Source organism: Athene cunicularia (assembly GCF_003259725.1).
Source record: "Athene cunicularia isolate RWA chromosome 4 unlocalized genomic scaffold, athCun1 chr4_part3, whole genome shotgun sequence".
Lineage (NCBI taxonomy): Eukaryota > Metazoa > Chordata > Aves > Strigiformes > Strigidae > Athene > Athene cunicularia.
Genome location: NW_020799100.1, coordinates 12388923 through 12408368, shown reverse-complemented (window position 1 = coordinate 12408368; position 19446 = coordinate 12388923). Strand labels below are relative to the sequence as shown.

Here is a 19446-nt window from a genome sequence, read left to right as displayed (position 1 = left end):
TCATTATGCTTATGTTTTCCATGTGGTCTGTTAGGAGTTGGAACATTGTAGGAACAGACTGCTGAGGGATGCTCAGTGCAGGTGTTTTGCATTGTCCTGCCCACACCTCTGGCCCACTGAAGCCATTGGGACCCCACTTTACTGACTACGTTTGTCCCTTTGTAGACTTCCTACAGTTCCTCCTTAGATGTTCTCCACATTGTTCTTTCTCATAGTCCAAATTCATTTGTTTCATGTTTAAAGGTATTTATGTTTTGTTTTTTTTTCCTTTAGGAAACTTTAATGGAAAAGATGTTAATTGATGCTCTTTTAGGTAGTCCTATCCTGCCTTTAATTACTGATCCCAAGCATTATGAGTGACATTTAGTCTCCTGCTGTTCTGACGCTCCCTGTGTGCCTCAGATCGGTATTTGTCAGACTTTTTTTCCTGGAAATCCCATCTCTGCAGTGAGATTCTTACATACCCATAGGAATACTCTTAAGGGCTCTTCATAGCCATACCATTATCTGCAGCAAGAGTAGTTAACATAATTGCGCTATCGTTAGTGAACCCATAAAGACTCATGGTCATTGGAGTTGGTCTCCACCCACCTTCCCTTCCTTTTCAGAGCAGCTTCCAAGGGCAACTTTTATGTTGTTCTTTGTCTTTGCCTAGCATGTATTCATATAAATTCTTTAAAGGATGCATCTTCTGTTCCACCAGTCGGTTCTTCCACGAGGATATACATATTTATGGGAACGAAGCTGTATTGTCTATCTTTTATATTTTGAAAGGAGTTTTATTCACTTTTGGCTTCAAAGCCAATGGTAACAGGGTGCTGCTAGCTACAATCCCGCTCCTATTTCATGTCTGACAGTCCTTCCTCAGCTGTAAAACAGAGTGGCTTTGCAGGGTATGTTTTCTCATGGTCTGATTTATTGTCAAGCTGCATTGTTGTTAGCTTTGTCCTCTAGTTATTCCTTTGCATTCAGAAGGGGTCCTCCAGATGCTCAGTTATATTCTGGTTTCTAATCCTTTCTCCATGTCTGAGGTTGTTAATCCGCATTATAGGCTGTGATTTGTTGCAAGTCCTTTGAAGTCCCGGCCTTCCAATGGTTGTGTGTGTAACTTCTGCCTAACCTCGAGCCGGGTGTCAGGTGGGTTTTTGCCTTGTCTGGCTCATGAGATGCTGTTGATTTAGCTCTCTGGGCATGGGACCATGTCAGCCTTCCACTCCACAGGGTTCTTGCAAACCCTAGGACATCTAGCATGCCCTGCAAAGCAGAATTTGTTCACCTCAAGTGTCTTTAAAACACTGAGTATCTCAGAAAGGAACCTGCACTACCAGCATACAAATCCTCCCTCTTCAATGTGGGGACCTGCAGCAGCATCTCTGAGAGGTGAAAGGAACTTGTTCCCTTGCAACCTCCAGAGAGTACTCAAGAAAAAAGATGTTGCTTTTCTGGTAAAATGAAGTGTGTTTTATAGCAAGCTGTCAAATTTGTCATCTTATCACCTGCATGAGTGGGCAGGGAAGGGACAGATGCTTGCTGGCGTGCTGTGGCCACATGCTTCAGTGCCCGGAGGTCAGGGAGAGCTGGAACAGAGAAGGCACATGGTAATCACTTGATTTTGAAGGTTCCTACCTTTTTGCTAGTGAAGCATTTTGCAGGGTTATTTTCCTAACTGTGACTTGTTAAGAAGAAGGAAGAACTTCGAAATGGCCTTAAATTTTCCTAATTTTGAATAGTTTTGGGTGAGTTTGGTCTTCCCAGCCTCGAGTCACATGTGCTGGAGATGCCTGCATATGAGCCAATCCATTGAATATCCTTTCTCATCAGTGGAGAGAAAGATTCTTCTGAAGCACAGTTCACTCAACTCCTTTTTGATTTCTCACATCAGGTGATCGGTCTTTTATTAATGATTTCTGCTTGTCACCATTAAAAATTTGGGAGGCCCAAACACTTTATGCAGCTGTAGAGGTTATGTTATTAACTGCCCAAGTCCAGTTAGTTCATTCCCACCCTTTCTCCCTGTTAGAGAGTGAGTCAGAATTGAAATAAAATTTTCATTTCAGTCTATGGAAAACAATTGGTTTGGCCAAATATTCTCTTACACTCTCATCTCAAGCATGCTGTCCCTGTGCCCCATCGCAGGGAGGGCTTTCAGCATCACTGCAGAGGCTGCTTGCGCCTTCTGCCACAATGACCCAAAAGGATGATAAACTTAGCTAATCCCAATGAAAACAAAGAGTTGCAGGAAGCTTCAGAAAGATTTGGAAGTCTCTAGTGCTCATCCAGGTCTGATAACACCTCTCTGAGCTATAAGCTGGCGCTTGGCCAGAGCTTGGGCTGCTCTTCTGAAGGTGTGTGTAGGGAATGAGGCAGGTGGTGGGAACCAGCCCCACAACCACGTCCACACCATGTCCCAGCAATTGCTCTGGTGGGATGCTGAGGTCCAGAGTCACTTCTGCAGCATGGGAGAGACAGAAACGCAAAAGGACTGAAGGCTGAAGAATTAGGGCTGAAGGAGCAGGTGACATTTGCAGTATCTTCTTTCATTTTTTTTTCCATCTCCTCAATTTTCGTGGTTTTGTAACTGTAGCAGAATAAAACAGAGTAGTTACTAATGGCTTATTTTTCTGACAGATGGGATTTCTTGGTGAAGCAGGGATGCAGGCGATGCTTGATTCCCGTGGGGACAGCAGCGCTGCTTCCCGAGTTTCTCCTGAGATGAGCCATGGGGATTTCTGGGGCTGGTGTGGGTGGACATGAGTTGGGGAGGGACTGCTGGGGCTGCTGCCAGCTCCGACTCCTTTGGCACACCATAATCCATCCCTGTGCATGGGCTCAGAGATGGGGAAGATGGGGAGGTTTGTTCCCCATAAGCCCCTACATCCCTTGGGACATGCAGCTGCCTGTGGTACCTACAACAGAGTATCAGAAAACGACCTCTCTTAGACCTCCTGATACTGGTTTGGAAGAAACTAGAAATTACTCACTGGAGGAAAATTCCTGGAAAAAAGCATTTCTTGGAGCAGTGGAAATCTTTTCATTCTACTCTGTCTGTTTAAAGGAATAAATAAAAGTAGTGGAAGATACACAAATAAGCTCAGGACTTACTGTAGTTTGGGAATTTTTACATCAAATGCAGCAAATTTAATAAGATGTCTGAGAATCACATTCTTTTAAGCTGAAAAACACACAGCCTGAACTGGGGAGTAGAGTCTCAGAGTCTTTAAATAGGATAGCTCAAGCAAGCAGATAATGGTTAGATGGCTTCAGGAATAAAAAACTGGCTTGTCACAGTCAGGATGAATTTAATAAAATATTTAAACAATTTTCAACACTGCTGCAATGATACAGAAAACCATGATAATATCCAATAGTAGAAGAATTGCTTTGAAAAGATTAAAGGAAGTGAACACCGAAGGACCTAAATAAACCGTATGCATTTCTGCCATATTTTTGCAGACGTGTTTGTTAAACCAGCTCAGCAGTGCCTCATTAGATCCTTTTTGTAAATGGATGGATTTAGGCTGGAAGGTGAGAGAAGCAACTGGCACTGGGTCACGGGATATGGTACAACCTGGAATGTAACCTGTCCTCTCGGACCTTACTGGGCAAAAAGGGCAAATAAAGCCTTTGGGGATGCTTGTTCTCCACGCTCATCTCTGTGATCAGGGTCTGCCCAGAAGTGGATCAGAGAGGCCTCTGTGGCTGCTGGGACACTCTGGCTGTACCAGGGGCAAAGGTCTCAGTGTTTCTGTGGCTGCACAGCTGGGTGTTCAGCCAGTGTTGGCCCCATGTTAGCGCTGCAGGGATGCTCCCAGGACCACTCCTACATACCACCAGGCTGTGCTGGCAGCGTGGCTCTTCTCTGAGCAATGTGTGCTGCAGGGTGGCTTGGTGCTGCGTCAGGCTTCATGTCCAACGTGGTCCCCAGGTGCTTCTCTCTTCATAGCTGACTTGGAAATCAAAGCTTTTTTGGTATCACCAATAATTCTTGTTCTTCTGCTTTCTTGATTTATTTGTAACTTATTAATGTTGTGGAGGTCAGTCACACTGCTGAATTGGGGTGGCCAGAAAGGAGCCCTGGCTTGGCTGAGGTCAGCCCTCCACAGTGGCAGCATCCTATCCCAGAGAGAGGAGCAAATGCTCCAGGGTGGCTCCACTGCTCTGTTCCAGCTGCAAACCTCGGGGATCAACCACTTCTGAGTATCACTTCTGGTGAGCGTTGGGGGAATTGGGCTACCAGCACAGATGCAAACAGCTGCCTTTGAGTAGATGAGTGCTGCTGTAAGTCCTCTGCTTATCTTACCCATCAAGGCAGCATGCAGCAGAGGGCTGACTGTGGAAGCAGGTTGTCATTAAAATCTGCTCCTCAGGCTATCCTATCTCCTGCAAGGCCTGCTGTCACTCTAGCTGACAGGCAGTAGTTATCCCACCCATGGGGTTGGCCTTGGGTTAACAGGGAGAGATGCTGCAGTACTCCCCTATCCATTGGTCAGCCACGACCCTCAGCGTGTGCCCTCTGACAGCTGGAGGATTTGAGGTCTTAGAGGTGAGCTGCCAGATGTCCCTGCTCCTCCACAGCCGGGAAGTGGATGTCATAACAAGATCTGTCCCAAGATGTCTCAGTCAGTGATGAAGGATGCAGAAGAGAGACCACCCAGAAAGCGGCTCTGGTGTGCCCTGCACTGACTTGTCAGTGAGATGAAGGGAATCACTGCTGGAAGTATATTTGGTGGAATTGTGAACGCTGAGCTTTCCTTTGGGCAGCTCCTGGTTTTCTCCTCTGACTCCCAGGACAAGGCATGTGCAAGCCCAGGAGCTGCAGACTGTCCATGGCTTTCCCCTCATGTGGACTTACTGCTGGAGCCCCACACCTTGTGATGACTCAGGAGAAAGTCTAGTCACCCCATAACAGGGAGGGGTGTCAGCTGGCTTGTTCTTGTCCTTTTTCTCGTTTTACCCAGGCAAATGGATCAAGGTGGCTTGCCAGGGAACAGCTCATTCCTTGGGAGATGCACTTGTGTGAACAAGCTCCAGCAGCAAGAAGTTATCCATCACCAGTGAGCCATTCCTCTTCTCTCTGTGGTGAGGAGGTCCACTCGTTCCAAGGTCTTGCAGGTGTTAGGGCTCTTATAGGATTTTTGCCTGAAGGAGTATTTTCAGAAGCAAAGCCCCTGTTTCTATTAAGTAGCACAGGGACAAAAAGAGCAAACGGGAAACATAAGTTCTTGAGATGCACGCTAAGCGGCCAGACAGCAAAACTTGCCAAAACAATGCTTAAGACAGAGTCTGCAACTAATCAGCAGCTTTGGAGAAATGACAACATTAAACTATATCATCTGATTTTTCACCCTGTTGGAACTGTGCAGGACAGCCATGATTTATAGGAGAACTAGTGTGCTCTCCCCACCCCATTCCTCAGGTTGCATTTCTGTAGGAGCAAAAACATTCTGTCATGTTCCTGGGGAAATGAGGCCAAAGAGCAAGTTTCTGGGAGGAGACGAGTGTGACTCTGGGATGCTCCCATTGACAGGCAGCAAATTTTACCCACAGCCATTTTTTTTCTTTCCTCGTTTGTTTAGTTGAGAAACCAGATGTACCTTAAGAAGACAAATGCTCTGTATGTGTACTTGCATATTGGTAGAAGTTGAAATCTTTGTAATAGTTGAGGATGTGCTTCAGTTGTGTCCCCATGGTACGTGAGGATATGCCATAGGGACGAAGAGATGCTCAGGAGCTGTCCCACACCCGGTGACAGTAAGGACATGCGGAGGCCTGACTGTTTGCCATGTTCAGAGGGCTGAGCTCTAGGAGGAGTGCGGTGGGCTTCAGAAAGATGTGTAGGTGCAGTTGTGCAGCTGGACATCTGTGGGAGGTGCTGTCCTTAGCAGACAAGGACTGTTGCTGGCAGAGGGAGGAGAGGGGCCCTGACAAAGCTGCTGCACCTCGGGGGAAAGGTCCAGGAGGTATTCTGGAGCTGCAAATATTTCTAGTGCTGTATCCTGGGTCATGCCAGTTGTTAAGGTCTCTTCTCCAGGAGCTTCCAGCCCCAAGAGCTGTGCAGGGTAGCTGTGATCCTGCCAATGGATGTGTCCCACCATTGCAGGGAGGTCAGGGGTGGGGGTGGGGGCAGCCAGCATGAGGAGCCACCCCGGGAAGGGAAAGAGGAGGTCAGCGTGGTGCCAGATAAGGGTAGCTTGCTCTTGCGTTTGCCCACCTGGCCCCTATCCCAAGCATGTCTCCTCTGCACCTTGTTACAGTGTCTTAGGGCCAGGTCCCGAGGGGAAGACTCAGGAGCCCAGGTTTGCTCGCTGCATGTGCGGGGATCCACAGCCCTGGGTTGCCTTGCTTGCATGGTGAACATGGGTGCTGTAGTCCTACCAGGCTGCAGGGTTTGATTTAGCAACAGACAAGGAAAATGGTCCTTTAATTCATGAAAGGTTTTTACCATGAGCACACTCCCCTTGGCATCACCAGCCACCATGTGGGGCAAGCACTGGCTGTTGCTAGCACCCCCCTGAAAAACTAAAGGTGCCTTTTGTAGCACCGGCCGCAGCCCCACGGCCAGCTGTGGGCCTCTCCAGCACAGCGTGGCTTTGCCAGGAGGATGAGATGCGCTTGCAGCAGTGGGTGTTGTTATAAATCTTGGAAGAGGTGGAGGTTTCCCAGCAGCTTTGCAGCACAATGGCTGCAGGACATGGCTTTCCCTGTGAGGTGTAAAGTCATTGTGCCACTGAGCATCCTCACGCAAAGCTGACAGTGCTATGAACCTGGGTGAGTGGAAATACCACATGTCCATTTTAAGTGTCTCTTCACTCTGACCTTTTGATGCTGCTGCTCTTAAGCTCCATCAGGCATGTGATCGCGTGCCTGCGCACATGTGTTGGGCAAGGTGCGCTTCCTTTCTTACCAGTGGGGTAAGGGAATTTGGGCTCTAATGAAGACTTTTACCTTGATGTGTAGCCAGGCCCTGAGGGAGCTGGTGAGAAGATCACCTGCAGCACCGACGTCCAGAGCAGTAAAAACCACAGTAATTATGTGAAGGGTAAAACAACCTTACTGTCTCCTTAGGTGATGGGTTTGGAGAAGCCTGGCTGCCTCCCCTTGGAGGGACTCTATTTGTCATTTAGAGGGAGCCTGGCAAAGAAGTCTCTAGCAGCCTTTCTTAAGGAAGCAAGGGCTTGAGATAGGGGTAGGAGCATCCCGGGGAGGTCCCTGCCAGCACAGGCTCCTGCCCCCGATGCCCCAGGCATGGCATAGGCAGTGCTTGCATGAGCAGGCGGAGGGTTGCCCCTTGGGTTGCATACTCCAACTGGTTGTATTTAGCTCACAGTTAACTGAGACGTCTCCTGTTTTGGAGACATCAGGACATTGGATTGCCCTCTGAGCCCTTTCTCCAGTAAGCATCTGAGTGGCAACTCCCTGTCCCTCCTTCAGCAACATCTTCTTGCATCCTCTGTGGTGAGAAGTTCTGGATGTTATGAGCCAGTGGCCAAAGCAGTGCTTGTTAGGTATTGCTAGAAATAAAAAGAAACCAGGGCATGATACAGCTGCCCATGAGAGCCAGGTGCTGACTCCCTGCCCGCCATGCCACTGGAGGAGAGCTGTGCCAAGTCTGGCTATGCTCAGCAGTGTTTGGTCAGGAGCTTGGTGGGGAAACAGGTCAAGCTCAAACCCTCATGGTCTCCAGGATCAGCATGTTGTTTCCTCATCCTCTGCAGCAGTGGAGGGATCAGGAGCCCCATGGATACCTCGAGGGATGAAGGGAAGAAGCCACACATGAGCCCTTTGGCAGAGCTGCCATGGGAAGGAGGAGTAAATGATGTGTTGCTGCTTTGGTGGTTGAGCAGATTGTTACGCCGGTTCATCTGCTCGCATTAGGCTGGTTTTGGGACCATCCAGTAATTAAGCACCGGAGCTGCTGGGAACACACACTCCTGTAATGGTGTCCCATGGCGGATGGATGTGAGGGTATGTGCAAAGCCCAGCCGGCTTGGGGAGGGTTTGTGTTACAAACCCAGGGTGTTGTTATCTCTCATGAGGCAAGACAGTAGAGGGATTTGCTCCTCATAATCAGATGAGTTCAAGCAGTGATGGTTTTCTCAGTCCACGAGAAGATGCTCAAGAAAAACCAATAAGACACAAATCCAATATGTACTAATCAGGCAGTGGCACAGCAAACAGCTGCAAATTTTTCATTCAGTTAGCCCTGTTTACTTGGGGGTTTTGTTCTTTTATTTTTCTCAAATGTAAATTCCCAAGGAGACACTAGATAGAGCGTGTGCTAATGCAGTCTGCGTTGAAATGCTGTGTGGAAGAGCACTTGTTTCTGATCCTGGCTGCCCTCTCTCTACACCCGTGTCCCTGCTCAGCCCAGCAAAGCTTCCCTCTGGACCGCGGGCTGGCTCCTCCCTCTCTTTTATCCCATTGAAGCAGAGCCACTGAAATGGTGGATTTGCCCCACTGAGAGCAGGATCCAGCCCCAGGTCTTGCTGGGCTGAGATAACTGTGCTTCCTGTGTGGGGGGTGAAGAGGATGGGCTGGAAGCCCCCCAGGACTCCAGGTTAGGGGCAGGGGACATTGCTTGAGCCCCAAATCAGCACAGAGCTGGGCATAGGAGGAGCCACTCAGGGTTTAAACCTGATAAATCATCGAGGTTTAAACCTGATAACCAGTTTCAGAGCCACTCTTAATTGCTCTGACTGGGCAGGGGACATGGAGGGGGATGTTGCCAATTGTCTTTAGAGTGCTCTGAATTCCACCCTCAGGTGCATCCTCATCTGTTCGCCAAGTGCTTTCCTATGGTCCCTGTCCCCCACCATGCAGGTGGCTGACTGGTGGATAACTACCAGAGCCTCTGCCTGGTGCAGGGCTCCTGCTCTAGACTGTCTTCAGCACAATTAGAAACACAGTCAGAACTTCACTGTAACAAATCACTTGATTTTCTAGGTCAGCTCTGTCAGTTAGGGTGATACCAGGCACTGAAAGCTGGCAGTTTATTTCAGTTTTTACTCAGTATGTTTTGCTCCAAAGCGACTTAAAATGCATTAGTGTCACAAGGCAGGAGCTGCGCGGGAGCCGCTTGGCAGCTCAGTTGTGTCTCTCTGTCACTTGTCCTATTGTCTGGGGAAATTCTTTTAGCAAAGGCAGGCAGCTGACTTGCTTATCATATTTTCTCCCTGATACATTTTTTTTTTTTTTTGGCTGGGGGCTGGGAATTGATTTCTAAACATCATCTCAGAGGGATGTGTCACTACCAGGGTTGATGGTGGTAAATAGTGTGTGGGCCCCGTGCCTGGTCTTCTCACTGCCTGGTAGGGATGGGAGGCGGGAGCAGGAGCATCCACTGGCAAGGGAGCAGTGCCGGGCCTCTGTACCTCCTGTGGCCATGGAGAAGAGCCTGGTCCATGCTGTGCTCAACAATGCCCAGGTTTTCAGTTCGGCATTGTGGAGGCAGCTGTCGTTAGTGAAGCTGGGAGGATGCTGCACAACCACCCTGTCGCCCTCCCTCCCCAAAACGTACATCAGAGGGAGGCAAATGGGGTCAGGACTGACCCTGGTGGGAACTTGCTGCAGCTAATCCAGGTCGTCTGCCACTTCTGAGCAGAAGCTGTGCTGGTGTTGCCTAGATGAGCCACCTCAGTGCCCCTCATCCTCACAAAACCACTGGGTGCCTGGTGCAGAAGCTCAGTGCAAAGCAGCGTATTGGTGGAGCAGGGACACGAGTGTGGGTTTTCTGTGGCTCCAGCAGCATTGCAGCTGCAGGATACCATCAAGAACTTTGATTGTGGTTTTTAAAATCTGACCAACTCCCTCAGGAGAAATCGTGGCAGACCCTGGAAACCCTGGGCAGTGTACTGGTGGCATCTGGCTTTCCTGTGCTGCTCCAAATTGGGCAGAGGACACCCAGCAGCAATCCTTCCCCATGCCAGGAGACCTGACAGCATACCCTCAACCACCGAGGGCTTGACTGTGCATCCTCAGCCCAGCAGAAATCCCACCCAGCTGCCGTGGGTGCCCTTCCCCTGCATTGTTCTGGTGAAGCTGATGAATGGTGGTGGGTATCTGGGGACCAATTTTCCTGCTGCCTTGCAGCCCTGGAGTCAGGGCCGGCCAGCAGGCGTGCAGGGAAGCATTTTGCAGCTGTTTTGACTTTTGTGCGCGTGTGTGTGCACGTGTGTTTATGGATGCACATATGGTTTGTGTTTGTGGTACATGGAGGGAGCAGGGCAGGGACCTGCATCCTTTATTGAAAGCAATTATAAATGAACAAGAGCAATGAAAAAAGCCCTAAATAAATCACTGAAAGTAAACACTCTGCAGTTTTGGCTGCCTTTGCATGAAGATAAATGTAGTCCTGTAATAAGGCAGAGCCAGATGCCAGCCTCCCATGCCGGCTCTCCCAGCTCGCTGGGATGAGCCCTTTAGCCCATCAGAGCAGCACTGGGGCTGGTTGCAGGTGAACATCAGCATAGGCCAGCAGCAGCAAAAGCTCCTCATGCCACCTGTAGCCTTTGCAGAACCCTGTCTAAGGCTTTCCCTAGCTACAGGGCGCTCCAGGGCTGGCAGGGAAGACCTGAAGTTTGTGTGGCTCAAAGCCTGTGGGAATTGACCCCCCCATCACCTGGCAACTTCAGTGAAGCCAGGTCTGTGTGATGCTCCCAATCAGCTCTGTGGGGACCCCTTCCCCTGCCAACCTGCTCGGGGCTCAAAGGCTGCTCTGCACCCCTCTCCCAGCTGGTTAAAGCCGTGAGTTCAACTGCGTTTCCCAGTGTGGACCAGCTTCCAGACTGGTGGGTGGGGTGGAAACCTGCCATGGAGTAACAGCTGTCAGCAGCTCAGGGAGTGCAGGATGTGCTCTGGCTGGTCATGCTTGGGTCATGTTTGACAAAGCACAGTGGACCAAGAGGAAGCCTAATATTTATGATTCCTAAAGTTGTCTTGAACCTCCAACCTTGATGCTCTCTTCAAACAGGAATAGAGAGATTGATGTTTAGTTCAACTGCTTGTTTAATATTTGGAGAAAAAGGAAAATTGAGAAGTTGTTGCTCATTGTGCACATAACAAAATATGAACCACCAGTGCTTGTGCATCAGTGCCATGTTATTCAGCTCCTTCAGTTGGGTGCCAGATACCTTTATTTTGCATCTGGTCACCTGCAGGTAAATGGGATGCAGCCACTGAGCTGCTTTGTCAAAGCTGGTGGAGAGGGTTTGATCCTGGCGGGGTATTTTGCGAGCTGTACAGCCACAGCCAGTGAAGGCTGGGAAAGGCTCAGCTGCTTTCCCACAGGTACTGTGTCTGTGTGCTCTTGCTCTCCAGTCCTGCCATCCCTGGGCAAGTGGGTTTCCATCATCTGGGCAACCCAACTGGGGTCACTGAGCACAAATGACTTTTGCTGAAGGACATGGTGGTGTTTTGTTTTTATTTCTTTTTCTCCCTTCCCAGTTGCACAGAAATCAACTATCAGTACTTCAGGCCAGAGGGTGAATGTTTGGGGAAATTATGAGCATGTTACAATGCAATTAAAAAACGACCCCTATAATTGCTGTAATTTATATATACCTACAAAATAACCAGCTGGTGTAATCAAAGATTCTAGTATATTTTATTTGTTTCAGCAAATCAAACAGAAGGAAATGGTTCCATCTGCATTTTCACGTGCTGCAGAAGGGTTTGCAGCACTCAGAACTGCCTGGCTAAGGACAAGAGAGGGTGCTTGCTGTTTGAGCCATCATTAATAGGAATATCAGCGTATGCTTAATGAAGGGATGAGGGCTTGGGGGCAGGTTTTGTGCATGTTTATGGATGGGGAGGAGTGATGCTGTTGCCTGGAAAACTTGGGATGCCACAACTGTGTTTTGGACTTCTGTGCTTCAAAGAGTGTGTCTCAAGCTCACCTCCCCTCCCTCCCCTCTCTGCCCTCCATCAGCAGCCCTGGAACATTAAAGCAGATCGGCTGCAATTTCAAAGCTGCAACTTCAGTGCAGCCAAGTTGGTGAGGAGGAAGATAATTAGCAAGTTAAATGCTTAATGCTTTAGTCAAATTATGTTTAATAATATTGAGCTATAAGGAAAGAGGGTGGCAGGAACTGTTAGCAGCTGGCTTTTTCATTATCGATATAGCATTGTTGTGCAAAGTACTTTCCACTTAATGAAGGCACCCTGGGTTTTATTTCATTTTTCAAGCCTGTTTCTATGTTCTGCCTCACCCGCCGTTGGCTAGCAATTTGCAGGATTGCAAACGAGCTCGGAGTATTTTAGGAGCCAGTGGTTTTTCAGGAATGAATGCTTTGCCTGTGCTTCATGACTATGATTCAAGTTCTCTTGGCTAACTAGCCCCCAAATTATCCGTGCGTGCAGAGAAAGGCCGTGTTTATGGGTCTTCTGGAGTCTTGAAAGTCTCGGACTGCAGTTTCTAGCTGAGGATGAATAAAACACCACAGGGATCCTCTTCCAGCCCTGAAGTTTAAAATATTAATAGGATATCATTTTCCCGACAAGCGTTGCAACAGGTAGTGAGCACTTTGTTATAAAACATTTCCTCTTAGTGGAACCACGTATTTTAATGGAAATGTGGTGTCACTTAAATTATTGATATCCAAAAAAGTAACAGTCCACTGTGTGTCCATAGATATCAAAATCTTTTCAAATGGGCTCTTTCTCTGTGCTCTGCTGGATTGCATTCTGTTCCATGAATATTGCAGCCTGTGGGTGCCAAAACAGACCACGCTCCCCAGGGGTCCCTGCAGCGCTTGGGCTGTGATCCACTGGCAATAATCTGCTCCCACAAGCGAAAGCTGGGGAGCTGGGAAGGGATGTACAGGCAGCTTGTGGTGGGGACCACAACCTTCTCCTGGGGACCTTTTATATCCAGTACCAACAGAGGATGAGGAGGGGAGAGCAGAGATGCAAAATAGGAGCAATTTATTCAGAGCGGGCAGGCTTGCTGGCAGGCTATCAAAGCAGAATAGCTTTTTATACTCTTGGAAAAAGGTGGAACATGGGGGGAGGGAATGGCCGAACGCTGCCAGGTTTTGTCAGCCGTGGGCAGCCTGGTGAGACCTGGGGAGGGTTTTGTTTCCACTGCTTGGCAGAGGCTGCCAAGCACTGGCTGCCCGCACCAGGCGAGCTGTCCCTGTGACTCGCTCTGGAGCTGCCTGCGTTACTCTCCCTGCCTGTGCCTGTGTTGCTCCGGCAGGGATGGTTTGCAAAGGAGAGTGGTCCCTCTCTGATGGTTCACAGGCTGTTTGGCGTCCTTACCATATGCAATACAAAACTGATGTCGAGAATAGCCATGCTGGCTTCTTTCCTGGCAGAAACGTGGGGAGCAGCACACTTAGTCTCTCCCACCTTGTCAGAGGGTTCAGCAGCAAGTGGTTTGAGAACATTTCTGAGAAACTTAGATACTCCTGTTGTTTTTCTGGCTGCCTGTAAAATTTTCCAGGGAACACAACCCAGCCTGGTTTCTCAAGCCATCTCCAAAGGAGCAGCAAAGGGTAGACACCCACTGTCACTTCCAGTTGGTGACCTCCTCAGGGCCACCACGGTGCCAAGCTCAGTGGCTCCCCTGTCTTAGGCCGAGCACTCACACAACCCACCGGTGTGGGCAGAAACCCAAGAACCCTTGCCCAAAGTTATTCAAGTTATTCCTCCCTCAGGCAGTGTTGGGTGGCAAATGGTCTTGGTTACTAATGTGGGGGACTGGGGACAGACCTCCAACTTTGCTGATCTTTTCGGTTTTTCTCTTTCTCCTCTCCCATTTCTGGACTTGCAGCAAACCCTGGAGACGAATCTCACCAACCTGGTTAAACGCAACAGTGAACTGGAAAACCAGATGGCCAAGCTGATCCAGATCTGCCAGCAAGTGGAGGTTGGTGAGAGCAATCAGGGGACCAGGGGTGTGATGGGGAGGGTGCACAGGGAAGTTGCTGGCTCGAGTGATGGAATACATGACATTGCTCTGGTGTCCTTTCCCCAGGGCTGCTCTGGGAACAGAGATGAGTGTGTGGTGGGAAACATCGGTGACACCGAGGGGCTGGTGGGAGGCTGAATTGTTTTGGAGAGTTTAGTCCCAAATAATGGAGGATGAGGGGATGGTTCCCAGAGGTCTATAGGGTCTGAAGGAGAGTGGCATGACTGAGAGCCACGCAGAAGAGACAGAGGCTGCTGGGCTGGCTCAGGAAGGGAAGACCTGCTGACTGGTCTGTGCACAGGGGACGGCGGGTGCTTTTGGCTGAAGCTCGGGTGACACTGAGCATGCAAACACAGCTCAGCTCAGGGAGCGGGGAAGCTGAGTTACCCCTCTCATAGCTGCCTCCTGCGTTCAGGTGCAGTTTTGCTGGCAGCTCCTGTTTCCTCAGGTGCACAGGTGAGACCCGCTGGGGCTGAGTATTGCAAAACCTCATCTGCAGCTGGAAGGCATTAGTAAGAGTTTGCTTTGGATGCTCAGCGTGCTATAGCCTGCACCCTGCCTTCAAAGGCTGGGGCATCTCCAGCTGCGCTCCCAGAAACAACAAATCCTTTTGACTGTGATGTGTCCATGCTTCAAATTACCTATGAAACTCTGGGCTAGTTACACCTCCTCTTTCTTGTCTGGTGGTGCTGTTAAAGTAAACTAGTTAATATTTGCAAAGCACTTGGATATCAAAGTGACGAGTGCTTGGGGAAAGCCCACAAGGAGATTGCTCGTGCCTGTAGAGCAGCGTTGGAGCAGCAGCTGTGGCCAGCCCAAGAAAGGGAGTCATGGTCACATAACTGAAGCTTGTATCAAAACTGCATCTGCCCAGACAGGTATGGAAGCTGCTGAAGAGATCCTTCTCACCTCCAGGGTGCTTGTACTGTGTTAATTATGTTTTAACTCTTTCCTCTTGGGAAGGAGAGAGTGGGACCACACTATGCTGGGGTGGGTTGAGCAGATGTCCTCTCCACAGCCTGATGGAGAGGAGGAGGGAAGCAATGGGTGTCTCTAGGTGCTGGCAAGGAAGCACTATAAAATCCCCAGAGCTGCTTCCAGGCATTTAAGGGGGTATGCCCTCACCTGGGATGTGTTCTGGCTATAGCATGGTGCTTGAGTCAGCCTGGATGTCTGAGGGGGACAGAGGCACAGCAGCGATACTGGAATGTCTGGGTATGCACTGGGTGAGATGGTCCTCCCCTCTGCAGGGCTGAGGGAGGTGCTTTCCAGTGCAGCCCTCCCTTCTGGGGCATGAGGGTTGTCATTCTAGGCACTGATGCTCCTCAGAGCTGCTGCATTCATTGGTGAGCTGGAGTGGGCAGCATTTGCAGACAGGTCTTTCATGCTGGAGAAAGGTGTGCTAACATCTTCTGCAGGGCTTGGGTGAACCAGGGCTGGTAATGGGGACTACTCTTCCCAAGGGAATAAAGGGAGGGGTCAGATGTGACTTCGGGAACCCATTTGGGAGTAAGGTCCTCTGCATGTTGAGGCACCCAGAGCAATGCTGATGAGGCTGAGCCTCCTGGTGAAATCAAGGCTCATTTGGGTCTCTCTTTCCTCCTAAGCACTTTGGTATAGACTCACTTTTTCTGTTAGCATGAGAGTGTTTTTCTGATCTTTTCTGTAAAAGGAGGATTTCCAGGCATTGCCTCCAGCCACTGTATTCCCATTTTGCTGTGTAATTTGCTGCTACCTGGGGCAGAAACCCTGAGAAAGCCTCTCTCATCCTGCTCTTCCCTGAGCTGCTCGAGTGCTCTGTGACATGAATGTGGAAGCAAAGAGTCCCAGACAAGGAGGACTGGAAGAAATTGTCCCCTGCGAGTGCCTGTCCCAAGGTGTATGGTGATGATGGCTGTCCCACCCAGTCCTGAACATGCGATGGAGATGCTGCATCTTCCCATGGCATCTTGTGCACCTCTGTGCCAGGAAGGTTTTACTAAGTCCAACTTGAAACTTTACTGCTGCAGTTTCAGCCTGTAACTCTCTGCCTCATCCTGTCCACTATGGACATAGGGGAAGTTATTTTGCTCATCCCTCCAGCATCCCATAACATACTTGCCGATTGCCCATCCTCTTCTCTTTTTTGGGCTGAAATAGTTTCATTATTGTTTTTTTTTCCAAGATTCTTCACAACACAGTTAGTTTCTCTGCAGTCCAGACTGTCCCCTTTTTGTCCACACTTTCTTGGGGAAGCAGTCCTCTGAACTGGTGTGGTTCCCCAGATGGAGCAATGCTCTGCTCTTCCTCCAGTGCTCTGAGAGGAGAGGAAGGGGTTATTTTGGTGCTCTCTGGGCCATAGTCCCATTTCTGTGTCCCAGGGCAGTGGCTGCAATTTTCACACCTCTGTCTCCCATGCAGTTTTTAAGCCATCTCACCTCAGACCATTAGCAGGCTGCTGCCTGGCTGCTGTTTCTTAGGACGGCACAGGGCCCTGCGCTGGTCCTCTTTGAACCTTACCCTGCTCATTAATCCATTTTCCTCAGCTCTCTAATTCATTCTCTGTTCAGGGCCAGCCTTTCCCTGTGGCAGCATAGGCAGAGTGACTAGTCCCCAGCCCCTCAGTGCAGGTGGGAATGTTGTCTCTATCCTTGCTGCCCTAGCAGCTTTCCCTTGCAGGGCAAGGTGGTCCCAGCCTTTCTCCCGGTTTGCAGTGGCTGGTCTTCTTCCTCACTTTCCTTCCTCCTCCCAAACACATGCACTCTGCCTCCCCGCATCCGTCCTGCTGCCAGAGATGGCGATTGCAATCTCTCCTTCCTGAGCCCTGAATTCTGTAGCAGAATAGCAACGTTCAGGCTTAAATCAGCAGCAAGTGGGAAAGGCTTTGTAGAGGGGATTACAGAAAGCATCGGAGGAAGAGAGGAGATCACCTTTAATCCTGCTGAAAAAAGGGACTCTGCTGACCTTGCAGCTTTGACCACTTGATCTATAAAACTCTTTGTGTTCCCGGTGTGCAATCAGGCATCTTTTGTTTGCATCGCCAAGGGAAGTGTTTGTGCGAGCTGTGTGCAGGGAGAGCCTGTGCCAGCAGACTGACGCTGCCTCTTGGCTGCAGCTCCGGAGTCAGGAGTTCACAAGCGATGCGCTCCCATGGAAAACATTTGAGAGGAAGACGGCAGTTAATACTTCACTGTTGTTTCAAAGTGCACATACCAATTAATAGCAAATTAATTTGCAGCTTTGTTTACTGAAGTGATACATGGAGAAAAGTTGTCACAATTAGTTTATTCGTAATGGGCTATTGATTTTTTTGGGTTGCTAAATTCAGCAGCAATTCCTTGAACCATCACCTTTCCAGAGAATAAAAACACAAGCTGCTTCAGGGATCGCTGATGTGGATCTGGGGAGAGTTTGCCAGTGAATGAGCAGACGTGATGGCTATTTGCTTCACCCTTGGTCACTCCAGCCCTTTCTGGTGGGGCTGTGGCTTCCCACGCGACTTCCCTGAGCTGTCCTGTGGGCCAAGAAGCTGGTAGGGATGCAGGGATGCTGCACGTGCTGACTGGAGTCATTAGCCCATAGTGAAGCACCCAGGAATGCATTTGCACAGGGAGCTGCAGCTTGTTCTTCACCATCTGCATCTCAGAGAGTGACTGGGGCTCTCAGGCCAAGAAGGTGCTTCCTACCCCCTGAGTTTCCTGCAGGCAAGCATCAGCGTTTTGTTCTTTACTCACTAAATAAGGTCCTTGTTGCTGTCTTGATAATCTGGAGAGAGGAAAAGAGTGCAAAAACCCTTTCTGAGAGTGCCAGCAGTGCCGTGTGTGCTGCCAGCATCTGCAGGCCGCTGTCGGATGCAGCTCAGTGTGCGAGGAGAAAGGAGCTGAGACACGCTCTGAGTTTCCATGATGAGATGAGGAGCAGAAAAATCACACTGGGTTTTGCAGCACTGCTGGCCTTCACATGTGCTGGTTGCACCAGTGCTCCCTAGTCACTCGCATTGTCCTGCTTCTCTTTCTGCTGTGGTAGGGAGAAGGGTTTTTGGCTCTGCAGTAGGAATGGCTTTTGTTGGAGGTGTCTCTCCCTGGGCTGCCTCTTCCCCCAAGTCTACGTGGATTTGGAGTGACTATGGTAAAATAGATAGCAAATGGATGTCTTGCAGGCAGAGAGGGAGCCAGAGCGTCCTTGCAGAGCCCCGGTGACAGTCACCAGCACTCACTGCTCTTACAGGTCACGCTTTGACTGCAAGATCCCACCAGGGATGGGGCAGGGATGCATCTGGATGTCCTTCCAAACCTCCTCCTCCTCTGAATCCAGCTCCAGCATTGTAATGAACTGACCTGTGATGAATTGAAAACTATTTGCTATTTCTTTCTGATTCTGGAAGTTTCAGGCCTCTAGGCTGTCGTTTTCTACATAGTTTAGGAGTTTTCAGCTTTGTCAGTCATTCTGCTTAAAATAACAGTTGAAATACATTTCTCAGCCTTACTAAATATGCAGTCTTGCCCTTCCGAGGCAACTTTTCAGAGAGCGCATTAAAGTGTGAAGTAGAAAATATCTCTGCCCCTCTGTGCTTCCCTGTAAGTCTGAAAGCAGGGGATTTTGCTTTTGAGCTATTCGTGGGACACTGCATGTAGACGGATACGTGCGATCCCAACATACTTTGCTGATCAACTCATGTTCAGTGTAAATGCCACATTATGTCCAGGAAACTCTGCCACCAGCACCCTGAGGTGCAGAGGGAGGCACTCCACAGAAGAGCGTTGCAAGTGTTCCCAAGCCACTGAGCCTGCACTGCCCATTGGCATTGCAAGGAGCGACTCCCTCCTTCATGGCACATGGGAGGCTCCTGCTGGGAGAGGGTGCAGGGACCAAATCCTGTGGCAGTAGTTGAAACGTAGACCAAAGAGAGCAGGTAACTAACCTGCAAAGAAGCTAAATTTGTAAAATAGCAGTGTGGGTAGCAGGGATGGTACCCACCCCGATGTCCCCTTCAGGGAAGGCAGCAGGGGATGGTGGCCCTCTGTGCCATGGCAGCCCCAGCACTGGCCTTGGTGCAAACTGGTGTGTGTCTTGTGGGGCATGGGTGCCTTGCTCCATAGTCAAAAACCTGTTGGTGGTTTTGGGGGTGACAGTGCTGTGGGGGTGGGATAGGGTCCTCTGCTTCATCTCAGGGCTGGGTCCTGCCGCCTGGGTGTGGAGGAGGTTTGTCTGTCCGTGCATCACACCTCAGGCTGAGATGATGTTCCTCATCCCTCCATGAGCTGCAACGTGAGCTCTTTTCCATGTTTGAGTTTTACCCTTTGCTTTTTATTGTAGGGCTGTATTAGCACATTTCTCCACACACATTAGAAGGGTCCCCCCACTTCTTATATCTAAAAACTCTCCCCCACACCCAGCTTTCCTACAATTGTAGCACCTGCTGAGTCTTCTCCCCTAAATGCAGCATTTACCTGGGAACTGGTTCATCCTAATAGAAAGTGGTTTGGCCAATATCTAGCTGTGCCTGAGCCAGGGCTTTTGCCAGCAGAGCTGTGTTGGTCTGAAATCCCACCTCCGTG

At 49.7% G+C, this 19446-nt stretch overlaps 1 protein-coding gene across 2 annotated transcripts in view; it reads left to right on the top strand.

Annotated features, from left to right (window-relative positions):
* LOC113480126 (probable E3 ubiquitin-protein ligase MID2) overlaps positions 1-19446 on the top strand; it is a 117469-nt gene that overhangs the window by 61881 nt on the left and 36142 nt on the right. For both annotated transcript variants that reach the window (XM_026848744.1, XM_026848743.1), the window contains exon 3: positions 13772-13867. In XM_026848744.1, the coding sequence (XP_026704545.1) occupies positions 13772-13867 (96 nt within the window). The remainder of the gene's footprint in view (positions 1-13771; positions 13868-19446) is intronic.